The sequence below is a fragment of the Caretta caretta genome, chromosome 27 (genome assembly GCF_965140235.1).
Source record: "Caretta caretta isolate rCarCar2 chromosome 27, rCarCar1.hap1, whole genome shotgun sequence".
In the NCBI taxonomy this organism is placed as follows: Eukaryota; Metazoa; Chordata; order Testudines; family Cheloniidae; genus Caretta; species Caretta caretta.
The window spans coordinates 14,630,890-14,647,418 of record NC_134232.1 but is presented as its reverse complement, the minus strand read 5'-3'; the positions used below and the strand labels follow the sequence as shown (position 1 = coordinate 14,647,418).

General features: G+C 44.9%; 1 protein-coding gene across 3 annotated transcripts; it reads right to left on the bottom strand.

Annotated features, from left to right (window-relative positions):
- Positions 1-5,333: 5,333 nt before the first annotated feature.
- CNP (2'',3''-cyclic nucleotide 3'' phosphodiesterase) lies at positions 5,334-16,230 on the bottom strand. 3 transcript variants are annotated; one of them, XM_048830025.2, is made up of 5 exons: positions 14,264-14,279; positions 14,168-14,229; positions 8,775-9,444; positions 7,954-8,093; positions 5,334-7,217 (listed from the first exon to the last, which is right to left on the bottom strand). In XM_048830025.2, exons 3-5 carry the CDS (start codon positions 9,388-9,390, stop codon positions 6,765-6,767), a joined length of 1,209 nt encoding a protein of 402 aa, XP_048685982.2. In that variant the 5' UTR covers positions 9,391-9,444; positions 14,168-14,229; positions 14,264-14,279; the 3' UTR covers positions 5,334-6,764. The 3 variants fall into 3 exon arrangements, with proteins under 3 accessions (XP_048685982.2, XP_048685981.2, XP_048685983.2); XM_048830024.2 differs by lacking the exons at positions 14,168-14,229; positions 14,264-14,279 and adding an exon at positions 16,109-16,230; XM_048830026.2 differs by lacking the exons at positions 14,168-14,229; positions 14,264-14,279 and adding an exon at positions 16,109-16,154 and having other exon boundaries at positions 8,775-9,439.
- Between the last annotated feature and the right edge of the window lie 299 nt (positions 16,231-16,529).

The following is a 16,529-nucleotide window of genomic DNA, read 5'->3' as shown; positions in this document are numbered from 1 at the left end:
CATGCTGGCCCGTGTTTTCAGACTGTTCGGACTTCCTCCAGGGTCCTGTTGCTGGAAACCCAGCTTGTCAGTGGGGTGAAGTGTTCATGGCTCCTTTTGGTTGGTTCCAGAGTACAGGATGGCGCCACATCAGGGTTTCTGGAGCCCCATTTTTTCTTGTAAGTAATTGAATCGTAACAGGGTTTTTATAACACCCAAGCAGCTATGTCCTGTTTGCCAGCTGCAATTTTGTTTGCCGTGGCTACACGAGAATGTACACCCGGGCATTAATGTAAATGACAAATAGCGATCTTAATGTTTTCGTACTGGAGAGAAATACTCCTTCAGATTTATGGGAGCAGCTGATATGAGAGAACTCCCTATGGGGCAGCTAGAAATACGTGCTCTAAATGCTTCCACTCCAAGATGCCCCATCTTTGTTTAAGAGGATATTTAATGTGGTCTGGGGTGAATTTCTTTTCAGTTTTTCTCTTTTATAATTAATTCACTTGATCATTTAATTGCAGCATATATGATTAAAACATGGTTTTGCTAGGTTTGGATTGGTTTGTTTCTACAGTCTAAAAACACCCTTTATGTTTGACGCTTTCCATAGTGCAAATCTATAATGCGGGCTGCCTGTTTCCAACTTGTGAAAAATGTCTGAAGACTGGTTACTGTGGGCGCAGGGACCTGTTGGTGGCGTTTACAGAAAGTGATGTCTGTTTTTAATGTAACACAACTGTGAGTTCTAACTGGCATTCCAAGTATTTTACAGGAACAAAGAGATTCTAAGTTATGGCAGAAACTCTGGACTGATGGTGCATAACTTTCCTCACTGCCTCTGTGACAGCGTATGTGATCTGTTGACGTGCTGAAGCCGGAGTTGCATGTTGTCACGCTACCCCGACCTCAGAACTGAGGTGCTTTTAGAGCGTTTCCTGACTTCTCTCAGTAATACCGCCCTTTGCTGTTCACTGTGGATTTGGGGTCATAGCCTGAGATTGGCTGTGAGGGGGGTACGTCTTTGCAGAACAATTCCTTTTTCCAGATAGTAAAGAGCTCGTGTAACTAGAATCCTCTCCGCTGAATGGATGCTCCATCCAAGTCGAGTACCATCTGTGGAGTAGTTTTGGAGCTTTTCACAGTAGCCTTATAGCTGATGGGATTTTCAGTGGCCTTTACCACAGATGTGGCGTTTTGTGTCTGTAGAAAGTCACTGGATAATTGCTAGATAAGTGCTGACCAGCCCTGGCCCAAAGGGGCAGAACCGTTTTAGAGGAAGAGTCTCTGGTGATTGTGTTAAACTGCAATTGCTGTAGTGTAGAGACAGTTGTTGAAAAGCTGGCTAAGAGAACAGATGGGTTGTGCATAAAAGTAAATTTAAGGATGGGTGTACTCCTTAGAGAAATCTGACGCAACTGTTTATCTAGCAGATCGGACTGGCTGACAGATTTTGTGTGTGGTATTACAGAAAACAAGGTTTACAATTAAATTATAGCATAAAATAATTTACGTTCAATTCACATTTCCTTAATATCTTCCCTCCAGTCAAAGGCTAGGCCACTCCTTCAATTCTCAAATAAATTGGTTAGTCTCTAAGGTGCCACAAGTCCTCCTTTTTTCTTTTTGCGAATATGGACTAACAAGGCTGTTACTCTGAATCCTTCAATTCAGTTGGCTACAGGATGGCCAGATGGCAATGCCAGGCGTGTGTCTCTCACAGATGGCATAGAAATGCAGGGCACTGCCACCAACAAAAGTAAGTCCTGCTGCTACTTCTGTCAGAAATGTGACCATCTGCTTTCATGGAGGGAAGATTTAAGGGCTTAATTCCAGTTATTGCAGCCCAGTATCAGCAAAGGAAGTTCAAAAACCAGTGTTTAAACTGAGCCAGCATTGAGAAACGTTTTAGAAGAATGAGACCCCCACAGCCTTTCTTCTTCCCCCTCACACCAGTGTAACTTGATGGACTTAACCTTGTGACTCTGGCGTAAGTGAGAGCAGAATAAGGTGCTAGAATCTTATCAGCTCCCTTCGGTTAAATGTTTTGGGGCATAAAAATTGGTCTGAATTTTGAAACTTGCTTTGGTTCTTATGGTTCTCTTGCAAATCCAAGTTTACATGACATCACTTTGGTGGGACGTTCTGGATTCACAAACGTATCATCTGGCATTTTATTCACAGCTGCAGTTTGGAAGCGTCTCAGATGCTATTAGCAGAGTAGAGAGACATTTCTTGCATTTTGTCGACATTCTTTGTTAGTTAAGTGTTGGTCAACTTCCCTGCTCCCCACTTTTAAAAAAGACCGTTCTTTCGGGGTAAAGAGGGGACATCTACACAGCAGATATTTATATAAACTGTACATGATTGCATGATTTATGTAGTTGAATATTAATATGGTGAGTGCCAAGGCTTTTTTAAAAAGCACTGTTGTGTGACTCAAAGTGAATGCGAACATACATTCACTTTGCAGAGTGCATTATAACACTAATGGAAACACTGCTGTCTCAGGACAGTAGCAAATGAGCATTGTGGCATATGTATGTTAAAATTGCAGCCTCCCTCTTGTGTGAGCATAGTAGTTTGGACAAGTGGAACTGTTTCTTTCAGACCATATCTGCCTAGATATATGTGTGTGTGTGTGTGTGGTTTAAAACATTGCATTCACACTTCAGTTACTGAGCAGGACTGATTTTATCGATGGTATTTCATAAGTAGCCAACAGGGAGCCTTGATGCCATTTGTCTGATGGCTACATCTGTTCTCGTGTCTTCCCTCTGGCTTGTTAAGAGCTACAGGATGTAGGAATTTGCCATTGTAAGTAGCAGGTCTCTTATCCTGACAGTATGTTCAAGCTTTCTGTCTGTGGTGGAGGACAAAGCTGATGTGGGCAGTAATTCCCGTAACATGCAGAGTGGGGAAATAGATTAATTAGACCTTATTTAGAGCTGCACTCTTCCTTTTCTGACTCGCCTGTGGAATACAAACTTTATTTTCCATGGGAGGAGACTGACACTCAAAGGTCCTACTCTTAATGAAACACGGGTGTCTTATTTTTTGAAGTCGGTCTCGACAACGGTAAATTACTAACAGCGTATTTGTGGCACAACAGGAAGAGCCTTAATCTGTTTTTATTCTGAAAAGTGACTAAAAATGCCTCCCTGCAGTTCCCTGCATAGGAACGCTCCCTTACTTCCGGAGCAGCCTGGCTTATTTCTACAAGTAAGCAGTGGCCTTTCCCTTAGCCTGGAATCTGGAACTTGAGTGGCTTTTAAATCACCACTCCGCATTCGGCTATTGGAACCAATTAACAATCCTCTGGAGTGGGCATGAGCCAAAACAGAACCTTTCTTTCCCACAGCTGCAGGCAGTGACTGTGGTAGGAAAAGGAATAAAGAGTTATTCCTCTAAAGTCAGCAGATATGACAAAATACACTGAGAGCTGAGTTAAGTGAGTGGCATGGTCACTTGAGATCATGGACCTTAAGAGACAAACTACAGAGACGTATCTGCTTTTTAAAAGCCCAACCACAAACATACCTACTGGTATAAAGTCCAACTAACCTCAGTTATTCTAAAAACCATTTGTTGAAATAAGAGAACTGTTAAGCGTTTTACTTTCCCCGTAGTGCTCTTGTGCTGTCCCTCCTTGTGACCAGAATACAAAGTGTCTGAGCTGCAGTTGGGTTAGTCTCAGGTGGTCAAGCCCAAGTCCATTCAAAATGAAAGCAGGAGACGCTCCATGTGGTGTTTGGAGATGCTTGTGTGTGTAATGTCTACGGTCTAAAGGCAGGCTACATTTAGACGGGCAAACCCAGGTATATTCCTTCTTCCCCTTTCTCAGCACTGGCTTTACTTCCAAGAATAACAGGTCTATTGGCAGCATCTCCTGCAAGAGGTGATATTAGTGTTGGGTTCAAATCCTGTTCAGGTATAGCCACAACCTGAACTCCAAAAAATGAGTTTTAAAGAACATGAAGCTGCTTCGAGCCCCCTCTTTCTGTGGGCTGACTATGCTGTGTAAGGGGTAGTGCTCTTTATCAGTACACTTGGAGTTTTGCTCCAAGGATGGATTTTTATTGAAGCTACAGGCTTTAACTGTTTTGTAAATAATTGCATTCGTGAATTTGCAAAGACTTTGGGGGCAACATAATTAAGACCTTCATGAACCAATGTAAGTGCCCAGAGCACTTTGGCATCCAGCTAGAATGAGGATTGAGAGCCACTTTGCTGTGGTTTCTTTCCAGTGATCAGTGTTTAACCAAACTGGTCTTTATTGTAAAGAGAACTAGAGACAATAGTGGATACGCTGATGTGAAGCCACTCAGAGAGGACATTAGCCCCCATGCTGTAGTATTTAACTGAATTTAAGGAATAGATTCTGTATGTTTACCTCAGTGTAAAGATTTAACCTTTCCATTGAGAGGAAAGGTTATTGCATGAAGCAATCTGTATTCTAGATAGCTTTCCTAAACGCCCAACCCTCTTCAAGGCAGGCTTCATACTGGTATAAACACTGTCCCTCTGTGGGCCCTTTACCTTTCTAGGATGTGAAGGGTAAAAAATGTGAATATTTGTTGTTTACTTCATTAGGCATAATTCATATGATGTGTTTATATGCAGAATCTCAGACTGAAGCAAAACCATATGCAATTGGTTTATTATAAACTGTATATGATGTACAAACTAATAAACACTTAAATGATGAGCGTGTGACTGTTCTTGACCAGGCAAACAGCCAGGCTCTTCAGCTACCCCACGTTTTAAAGTTGGGCACCCTGTTGTGAGACCTTTCTGTCAAGGGTTTTCAGCATACAAACTGGGAGGAAGACTTGGGGGGTAGATGCCATTAAGGAAAAGGCATGTTCCCCAAAATGGCTATAAAGATGTACATAAATTGGGCCTGCTCTAGTTGAACACTTAATGGTCACCTTTTTTTCTGGGCTTCCCCTATGGAGCACACTGGAGCTCTTGTCAGGCTATGGTTGAGTTTCTCTGCTGAAGTGAAGGGAAACAGTGTGACTCGCTCAGAAGTGGAGTAAAGTGAACTGTTGTCAGTGTTCTCACTTTGAGAGCAGGAGGGCGGTGTTTATTGCTTTCACCAATAAACTCACCAAATTGCAGAATTTTATATTCCACCAGGTGAGCCCTAAAGCTTCCCTCAGTTTTGTTTTAGATGTTCAGAGAAGGGAACCCAAAGAAACTCCCCCCACATGAATTTGGGTTTTGCAAGCTTGTTTCGTAAGTGACCCTGCCCACACCCAGCTGCTGAACACAGTTAAGGTTGTGGTGTCATGGCGACAGATCCTTTACTGCTGTGAACCTTGCATGTGCATGTCAGACAGTAAACACACATTAATACTGGATTTATTTTAATACACTTTACAGTTCATGGGACATTGAGCCATAACATGAGTTTAAACTGCTTGGTCTGACCTGATTAGTTCAGCCAAATGTTACAGGAAGGTAATGACAGCAAATATCTGATCAGTAGGCAAGCAGCATCTCACTATGTTCACATGAGCAGAAATAAGTTTCAACTATAATTAAAAAGTGTAATAACTAAAATGTTTGAACATTAGACAACCAGCTGGAAAAATGTAGATTTGAGCAGGTTAAGTTAGGCATAAATTACAATGCCACCATTATTTACTTCCTAAGTAACATGTTAGCTTCATGTACTTCCATGCTAATCTTAACATTCAAAAGAATTAGACTTTGAATCCAAAGCAGGAAAACCTGTTTTGCATGAAGTACAATTTAGTACTTCAGACATGATTTTAGTGTATAGGATCAGGAGTTAGAGATGGAAAAGACCTATTCGTTAATCTATTCCATCCCCTGCCAGGGCAGAATTGTTCCCTACAATATACATACAGTAGAGCTTTGTCCAGTCTCCGTTTAGATGTCTCATGTGATGGTGGTGCCTGCCATTTTCACTAGAAGACCGAGCAGATCTCACTTCTAGGAAGTTTTTCCTGATATTTAAATTCTTTTCATGATCTTACCCAGAGTAGTTCCATTTAATAGAGCTTCAATTTTAAACTGGAAGTAGATCCTTCTCCCACCCACCAATGCACTTCTCCTTTCTCTCACACCCAAGGAAGTCTTCAAAGCATTCTGGTAGCACATGAAGTTAGGGTAGGCCACACACTGCTAGCCATGGGGATGCAATAGTTTGACCCTTCCGAATGAAGATTCTTGTACTCCCCATAGTACATACCTAATCCTAGTGGTTTTAATCATCTGCTACCAAGGGCAGGATGTTCCATCAGCCTGTGGGGGACTGTACCAACTTAAAGCTGGGTTGAACTTTCAGCTTCAACTCACTTGGCTTCACAGAATGAAAAGTAGCTTAAAAACTTTGGTCCACTACTGTCTAAATCAGTTATGGTCACATCTTCGAACAATTGAGGTTCATAGGGAAATTACAAAACGTGAACTATCAGGAATGATCCTCTGAGGAATAAAACGAGGAGTGAGACCTCTCTACAAATATCTATCATTTTAAAAAGTCATTCAGCACTTCAGTTATTTAAAAGATCCTATTTGGTCTACATAATTATCAGAAATAGTTGTTTTTAGCCACTTCATTTTCCTTTACACTCAGGTCACCAATTTCCTTCCTGAGGGCCAATACATTGTCCCAGGAGAGACACTTCATACTAGAGTTTGCAAAAGGGCTACTTTAGTACACGTAGAACTTTCTTTTTACAACTTTATAAAGGTTACCCAAGTTATGGTCTTAAAAAAAACCCAAAAACACTGCACAGCTGGAGCACTTAGATGATAGTGCAGGGATTAAAGGCAGAGCCTCGCTTGTTACTGCCCTGAGTAGGCACGAGCTTTCCCTTGCCGTAGTAACCTGAGAAAATAGCCTTCACTTCGATCTTTTTAGAAAGTAGGAGCATCCACATGCCATTGCCAAAGTACTGCAGTTTCCCTCCACCAACTTCCTCAATTTCATCACCTTTGTTCCCTGCCTTTTCCAGCTTGACAAACTCCAACAAATCAATTCCAGTCTGGACCGGTTCTATGCCACTGGCACATCCAAGGGTAACGTGAGCCCGGCTGCCTTTGGGCAGGTTGTCTGTAGGCAATACCTTGTCCACGTCTCCCGGCCACAGCAGCAGTTCTTGCTCACTCAGTTCCACGCGAGCACCCGCCGTTTTTGTCGTGAGGAACAGCGCAGAGATAGTCAAGGTAAAGGCTTTTCCATAGGAAGCCTTCACAACCTAAGGGGAGAGAGGACCAAACGATTGAATCCAGAATAGGACTTTGACTGACTCTAAATGTGACATTAACCTTGCCCTGCCAAGCCCCTTCAAAGGTTTACGCATCCAGATCTACTTCTTTGCCTTTTCAGTTAGATTCTTCACTGATCTCCTTTGAGGAATTCTCACACATTCCATGTATATGCTACGAAGTGTACCATGAACAGCCGCTCTCCTCAACAATCTTAGGGATTTCACTGGCCTTCTCCAGCACTCAATATGGTATGAAAACAACATCATGGTTACAGGTCACTCCCCCTTTTGGTCATCTTAATTTATGTATTTTAATTGGAACCTCAGGCTGATCAGATCTGGTACAAAAGATGGAAGTGACAATACCTTAACTCATGATCACTCAAAACCAAGCCAGGAGAGAAGAACTCTAGTACTTACAGGAAAAACCCCACAAGAAACAGCAGTTAGTCTGGAGATGAAAACTTCCTCAGTGCATTTCCCTGTCAATGTTATTTCTCGGTCCTGAGGAGTAACAGTCTTACTATTTCTCTACTAACCAGGCTGTCAAGTGAGCCAGCTTCACAAGTGCTGTTGTGAGGGGGACATCTGCAGCTGTGCTAAGGTTTTAGAAAGCTGCATGGCCACATCAAATCTACCAGGGTAAAAGGTTGGCATAACACACAACTTGAACACATGTTTCTGAAAGAAGAAAAAAACAAACAAACAAACCCAAGACACTCACTTCTTGTTGTGCATATTCATCAGCTCCCATAGCCTTTCCAAAGTCAGTAAATTTTGTAGTACAGTGTAATACGCCAGGTGGCCTTTTCGCAAAGTAGCTGGTCAGGTCCAATTTTACTTTGGGATCTTCGGCAGGAAGAACTGAAAGTGTAGACAAGCAATATTACTACTGACAAATTAATATTCATCTTCCCCTGCAAATACTCATTTAAGAGGTATACTTAAGGTTTAATTTTATTTGGAGCCGAGTGCGCTAGACAGCAGGAGAAAATGAAGTGTTCTTTATCCACACAACTAGTATAGTCCAGCAATGCAAGCTTCCTTGCACTGCTAGCTAGTTTGCCTAGGCCTTGATATTGCAGGGATCACTTTAGGGGCAACATGCTGTTTCAGTCTATTTTTATTCGGTCCTTGGCCTCTCTCCTCCAACTTACTTCACATAGAGCATCACAGAAAGCAGGTGGGAATGGCTTGGTTATTTCCAGTCTAAGCTGGATTCAACCCTGTGGGCTGCAGGCTCAAGGTTCTATATCCCATTGCAAATCCCCTAAACGTCATGTTTCAAAAACTTTTTAAATTTAAAAGAAGCAGTAGGTTGTGCTTCCCTACATAAAAATGATTTAAAGCTGCTTCTGCTTTTTGGACAAAACGCCTTGTTGTTCTAATCAGTGTCTTTAAATATAACTTGTGGAGAATTTAGACTGAACTGGAAGTGTTACTTTGGAAGCTGAGTGGGCAAGTTTGTTCCCTGTGTTGTCTACTAAGCGGTAACCTTCCCTCTGGTTAGTAGAATAAAAAGCTTGGGAACATTTATATACGTACAGTACTTAGACTCCTTTTTGAATACTTTAAGACTTCCAAGCTCATCTAAAAAGGCTTGCCCAGTCTTCCTCAAGTTCTCAGAACTCTTTTTGCTCAAAAACCATCCATAATACAAAGGTAGGAAATCCTTCTCCAAGCTTGGTTTCATCTTCTTCAAATCTTCAACAGACAGTTTCCACTGATTCTTATCCTTAAGCTGCAAGCAATCCATCTTCCAAGGTGTTTTGGGCTCAACAAAGAGGACTTTATACTGGTATCTGTCAGCAATATCAAAGAGTTGGTCTAGCCGTTCCCGTTCATGGTGAGTATCATCCACAACAACAACACTGATGTCTCGCTTGCAATAGTCAACTAAATCCTCATCCAACTTTGAATAATCTTCAGGAATGGAGCTTCTTATTGCAGGTATAAATTTATACGTATCTGCTGAAACGATCTTGCAGGCATCCTTATACTGGTCTTGAATAGCCTGGGCAAGAGTGGATTTCCCACTGCCAGGCAGGCCTCTTATGATAAAAAGGGTTTTAGATTCTTTGACTGTAGAAATGGTAGTATCATCGTCAAAGAATGGAAACTGCAGATTTTCAGGCCTCTCTTTCGATGACTGAGTAGACATTTTTCTAAATATTTTAGGCAGGAATGTATGGCTCTTCCGGGTAAAGCCTCTGTTCTGAAAGTTTAAAGAAGTTAATTTGTATGATTTTTTTGCTGTAACAATCCAAACAGATACCATCTTTCTGACACTAAACAATGTATCACTGTTCGAGTTCTTACTAGACAGAAGCAATTTTTTTGCTATTCACATGTGTTAAATGGTCCATTGATAGTTTTAAATGACACTGTTCTGTCATAAGTCTGTGCCACCATTATCAGTATTAAACCTCATCCTACAGTGCTCTGAACACCACAAATTTACCCTTAAATGTTTCTGCTGGCTCCCCTCCTAATGGGTCAAAGTGACCTTTTTAATCTGAATTTAGAAGAAAATTAAAATGTAAAGGGGTAGGCCAGCCCTGCCTGCTCATTTCTCTGTGGATTATGCCTTTTACTAGCTAGATGCTCACACCTGTTTCCAAACTGGCTTGTGCAGGGTTATACCATTGCAAACTCCATGCTTATACAGAGTGTTTACCCCCCTTGAATTCTAACATACCAGACACCAGTTTATGGGTCAAACTCAATTCAGTCCATATGAAAATAAAAAGCTGTAAGGTTACCATATTTAAACTTCTATTCAAAGACACTGCTCACAGAAACTTAAATATAGCCTGAACAGGAGAAGTGAAAGCTCATGCTACTGTGACAGCTGTTGATGTTGGGAAGATTCAATTAAAGAACAAAAACTAAAATGCAGAGACTACAAAAAGTTTGATTTGCTTTTAAGTCTGATATTTTACAGCAGTCGTTCTCAGACTTTTATACTGGTGACCCCTTTCACAGAGCAAGCCTCTGAGTGCAACCCCCGCCCTATACATTAAAAACACTTTTTTATATATTTAACACTATTATAAATGCTGGAGGTGAAAGAGGGTTTTGGGGTGGAGGTTGACAGCTCGTGACCGCCCCCCCCCATGTAATAACCTCACGACCCCCAGTTTGAGAACCCCCGTTTTACAGGTATTTTTCCAGTTGCGTGTAAGAGACCACTTAGAGAGAAGTCTGCCTGCAGGAGTGTGTACTTACTGCTGCACATCATGCCAAAAAGACCCTTTCCTCTTGGATGCTGTGCTGAAGGGCACCCCTGGAAATGAGGTAAGATCTTTATTGACAACTAACTGCTGCAGGGTAGAATAATTTTGTGTTGCTGTACTTGTGGCAAAGACATTTAAAGCCCCACAGGTGGCATTATGTGGGGCTGAAGGGAAACCAAAACTAGTGAAATCGCTTGGATTCTACAGAAACAGGCGCTTCTGGAAAAGCGTAAGAGGCAGCTGTTTGCATGATTCTGCCTGTCAGAGTTTTTTGCACTGCAAGCAGGATTCACAATGGGATGTGGTTACCCTGGAAAGAAATTAGATTAGGATCTTTCCATGTAGGAGTAATTCAAAGTACATCAGAATTAAACACTGGCCTTTGTGAAATGGTAGGACATTTTGGGGTGGGACTTGGTCCTGCAGTGATGTATTATCACAAACTTGGCATTATGACATCACACAAGTTTCTTTGACAATATACTGTGGAATCCCTATAGGACCAAGTAGAAGCTGGAATTTGAAGGAAAAGGGTATTTTAAAGACACATATTTTCATTAGTACTAGCAGGGACAAAGATTTTTGTAAACATTAAATAGCCTCTTAATTTTCGCCTTGGGCATATTCTGGCCACTGAGATTGGTTAACCTGGTATGGAGCAACAGCTTGGTTTACCAATGGTGGTTTCACTACAACTAATTAGTAGAAACAAGGGTGGAGACCAAATGCTAGAGAAGTGACACTGCTGACTCAAAGCTTGGATCATCTTGTACTATTCAAGTATCTATTTGGTCTGTGGCAGAGGGAAAGTGCTTGATTCTGCTCACCAGTAGTCATGGGGTAAAGACAGTGGAGGTATGTCTGTGGAAACTAACATTTTGCTTGTATCATTCTCTCCACCCTTCTTATGTGGTTTTCATCACTTTTAAGCAATTTGGGACAAGAGCTGTGTCTTCTTTTATGTCCAAGAAGTGCCTAGCATGTTTGTGGGTGGTATTAAAACGATTTCCCCATGCTAATTTTCCCCCTACTGTTACTCACACCTTCTTGTCAACTGTTTGAAATGGGCCACCCTAATTATCACTAGGAAAGTTTTTTTTTCTCTTGCTGATAATAGCTCACCTTAATTGATTAGAATTGGTATGGCAACACCCATTTTTTCACGTTTGTGTGTGTGTGTCTATCTTCCTACTGTATTTTCCACTGCATGCATCTGATGAAGTGGGTTTTAGTCCCTGAAAGCTTATGCCCAAATAAATTTGTTAATCTCTGAGATGCCACAAGTCCTCCTCGTTCTTTTTACTAAAATATAAATCCCTTTGAAACTGAACTGAAGCTACAAAAAGTAGGATGATGAACTCAAAATGTAGTCCTGTAACTGACCATTGTGTACTATTGGCACATTTTATGCTGAGTGCTTACCAGAGAAAGTAGCTCATTTATATTAAAAAGGGGCCTTGTTTGGAAGAATGGTACGATCCACCCGGAATTCTCTTGGGAGCTTGGCAGAGCTAATATTCCCTCTTGGTAAGCACATGGTACTTTTTACTCATTACAGAGGTACTTAGTGTCTCATTTCATCTCTCGGGCTCTTTGTCCACATGGAAGTAGTCTGAATGGGAGCTGTAAAAACTTGTTTCTACATCTAACTGTTGGATCAGATTTGACTTGACAGGGTCCACTTTGACTCTCACTTATTACCTGCATACTTGTTGAGGTTGATTGTGTAAGAGCTACAACCACAAGGGAGCATCTGAGTGCGGCATGCATCTAGTATTTGGTTTGCAGTCAAACTATTTTGATTAAACCAGCTGTTGGTGACCAGCAGTAACGGAGGCATTCTTTTTAAAATGCAAACAACAGAACAATAATAGAAAACCCCCTCAGCACCCATTGTTTATCAGCCAGCTTTAAATAATAAGCTCTTTAATGAAACCAGGCCACATACAAAATGGACAGACAATGGTACCACACAAATAAGTCTTAAAGGAGCAGTTGGCCAGTTTCTGATTAAACAATCTATTCAATTCAACACCAGCTCTGTCATTTCTCCCCTTCCCCCCAGTTGTCCCTACAAAGCTCCTATTTGTATGGAAACAAGTATTTGGTCTCCTTTCCAGGGAAGAGGATGAATTTTAAGTGGCACTGGTAAGATTTGCAACAGTGTTTTACTCCCTGCTAAGAAGGGCGGGGTGGGGGTGAGGGGATAAAGCAGTTAGCAGTTTTCTATCGGACATGACTAGTGAGGTTTTTTCTAGAGGGCACAGGCACTGCGGTTAGGAGGAGAACCTCTAAGCACTGGTGGCCCAACAAAGGATTTAGAAAAATGAGTGATCGGTTAAACCTTGCCACTCACATCACCTCACTTGGCATTCCACCCTCTGCTGTTGTTTTTAAGTAGTTTGCGATAGAGACTGTGACTTTTTTCCATCGGTAATGCATACAATACATCTTGGGAACTATACAAAGACTAAATTCCAATGCAATCTGTGGAGTGGGTTTGGAGCTATGTTAGAGTGTCTAGGCTCTCTTATTCTTAATCACAATACCCATTTCTGCAGGTGGCAGAAAGCTGCCTGTCTGTTCAAAGAGGGGTGGTTCCAGGAAGTGAGATTTGAACTTCCGTTTATAGTCTCATTGGAGAGATGGCCTGTGCAGGAAACTTGCTCAGGTTTATTTTCCCCAGCACTCCTAACCCCAACTAACGTTTCAAACACTCCACACTTGCGACAGACAGACATTGCCTATAGCACAAACATAGGGAGACACAACAGTTCAAATTAGCCAGACCAGCAACATGCTTGATGGAGTTCCTAGGATGCGTTTCTTTAATTTCTGCCACTCACTGCAAGGGGGATTGTAGTGGTTTACAATGGCTCCAAGGGAGAAACATCCCCTCTCTTGGTCGTTTAGTGAGCCAGTCCTTTCACAGTCTTCTTAAAATACTTCTGAAGATCCGAGTTTTTCTCTTTTCACTGTAGTATGCTATACCAAGTATCAGCTACTTAAAATGTCAGTCAGCACCCTTTCAAAGCTACATCATTCTGACCCTGTGTAGTAATATCTATATTTTGCTTGTTTGTTGAACAGGAAATGTGAACGTTTCCAAAAAGTTCATTTAACGTGTAATAGGCTGCCACCTCTTTCCTTGCCTACACCCACAGAGTTTGTATTTAAGTGAGAATACAAGTCCTCTCATCCTGACTAATGGGAACATGCACTTTTAGTACAGAGCACATCTTGATAAAACAGCAGGAAATTTTTTTTTCGGGGGAGAAGGTTCTAAGCTAGACTGGCACTGTCAAATGTCGCACTCATCCTACAAGTGGCTCTGTCTGAGCAGACCTTTACATGCTAGCCGAGCCCTGGGGGAGTTTAACTGCAGGATCATGGCCAATATCTGTTGCAGATTGTCCGTCCTATCCCCCCCCCCAGCCACTCCATCCCTCTCACAGCACTACCCAGTCCCCTCCCCAAGCACCTGAAGACATGAGTTTGGAAATTCTGCCACCAGTTACACACAGCTACAGCACAGTTTTGATTGCAAATTATGGAGCAGATCCTCCTTCACAGTCTCTTTAAAACTTTTTCCTCCCTGCATCACTACCAGCCATTGTGCAATGCATTTCAGCAACATTTAACCCCTCACTCACTCAACATATAGAAGGTTCACAGGGCCCCAAATAAAAGAGGAGACCTTACGTTGTCAGGGGAGCGCCAGCAGGCTCTCTCTGCCTCCAAGATGAAGGCTGTGACGATCTAAACGTGACTGTTTAGCATGCAGTTTGGCACTTTACAAAGATAGCGAGCTGCTCGGAGCGGGGGCTGCATTAACCTGGCTCAGACAGTCGCTACACAGCTCAGAATTTGTAGACGCTGTTGATAAAGACAAAAGGAAACGAAACCTCCCAGGGACTCTGCATCTCTCATACAGGCGGATGGTTGCATGAGAAATTCAGATGTCTGGGTGGGTTTTATTTTCTTCCTGTATTTACAGACATACGATGTGGTGCTGTCCTCGCCTTGGGGGCTGGCTCTAACTCTTAAGTTTTAAAAGCTCTCCTGCAGGCATAGCAAGCATTCAGGCTGGACCTTGCATGGATCCCCCTGAATTTCCACAGCCTGCGAGCCCTGCCTGGGGTCACCAAAGCCAGGGTGTCCAGATGTCCTGATTTTTATAGGAACAATTCCGAGAGCGGGGCTTTGTCTTACACAGGTGCCTATTGCCCTACGACCCTGTCCTGATTCTTCACGCTTTCTACCTGGTCAAAACACACCATGCAATATGCAATAGAAGGGACAGTCCAGAAACTAGCGCCCTATGGGGGACTGGCTGAAACCCCCCTGTCTGCTCCTAGGAAGTGGCTGCCCCCCAGCTAGGAGGGTTGTGGGGGGGTTCACCTCATTGCTACCCCAAGACGCTACACCAGCCTTGCAGAAGGTCCATAAGGTGCCAGCCCAGGCAAGAAGCCCCCGGGGCTGGGAGAGGCACTGTGGGGGGTGCTCTGCTCAGCCCCCCTCAGCGGGGGGGTCCCATTCACCAGCAAAACACTTCACACACGCACACCCACACTGTGATCCCTGTATCCCCACAGCATATGGCCCCCTGACCTGATCCTATAGCCCCCCACAAAACCCCCCTTACCACCCCCTAACCCCCCTTGCCCCTCTCAGTCACCTACCCCCTACAGTCCCCCCACCTCTCCAGGCACCTACCCCCCATGGTGCCCCTTACCTCCCCTATAGCCCCTCACAGCCTCCACAGACACCTACCTCCTCCAGTCCCCATATCTCCCTACAGCGCCCCTTACCCGCTATAGCCCCCATGACCCCCCACAGCCCCCCTTACTCCCCCAGAGCCCCCCACGACCCCTTCAGACACCGACCCCTTACTGTCCTACAGCCCCCCTTACCTCCTCTATAGCCCCCCACGACCCCCTACAGCCCCCCTTACTCCCCTATAGCCCCCCACGACCCCTTCAGACACCGACCCCCTACTGCCCCACAACCCCCCATAGTCCCCTACAGCCCCCCCTTACCTCCTCTATAGCCCCCCACGACCCCCCACAGCCCCCCTCGCCCCCCCTTACTCCCCTCAGACACCGACCCCCTACAGCCCCCCTTACTCCCCCTAGAGCCCCCCACGACCCCCCACAGCCCCCCCTTACTCCCCTATAGCCCCCACGACCCCTTCAGACACCGACCCCCTACTGCCCCACAACCCCCATAGTCCCCCACAACCCCCTTACTCCCCCTACAGCCCCCCTTACTCCCCTATAGCCCCCACGACCCCTTCAGACACCGACCCCCTACTGCCCCACAACCCCCCATAGTCCCCTACAGCCCCCTTACTCCCCCTACAGCCCCCCCTTACCGCCTCTATAGCCCCCACGACCCCCACAGCCCCCCTTACTCCCCTCAGACACCGACCCCCTACAGCCCCCCCTTACTCCCCCTAGAGCCCCCCTTACTCCCCTATAGCCCCCACGACCCCTTCAGACACCGACCCCCTACTGCCCCACAACCCCCTTACTCCCCTCAGACACCGACCCCCCCCCTACAGCCCCCCCTTACTCCTCTTCCAGCCCCCCACGGGCCCCTTACTCCCCCCACGGGCCCCGCCGCGCCGCCCGAGCCGCTCACCATGGCGAGGGCGGCGCCTCCAGCGGCTGCGGCTGCCGAGCGGAGGGGACGCGGCTCTGTCAGGGGCCCGCCCGCCGCGATTTTCATAGCCCCGCCGCGGTGGGCGGGAAGGGCCCAATGCGCACGCGCCGGCCAAAGGCCTGACGGCCAGCAGCCCCTAGCGGCCAAGCCGGGCATTGCACGCCCCCAAAGCCAGCCACAGGGCCCCCCCCCCCGCAGGCTTGCAAGCTGAGCTCTGAGCAGCGGTGACACCAGCAGCCTGCCCCCGCCAACCCGGCCTGGTGGTGTGAGTGCTCGCACTCACACGCCTGCCGTGCGCACTCACACGCCTGCTCCTTCACGCACACCCGCTAGGCCTGTGCAGCCCCCTCCCCACTTTGGAACTGCTGGAGCACCGGGCCGGGCTTGCCGCGCCTGATCT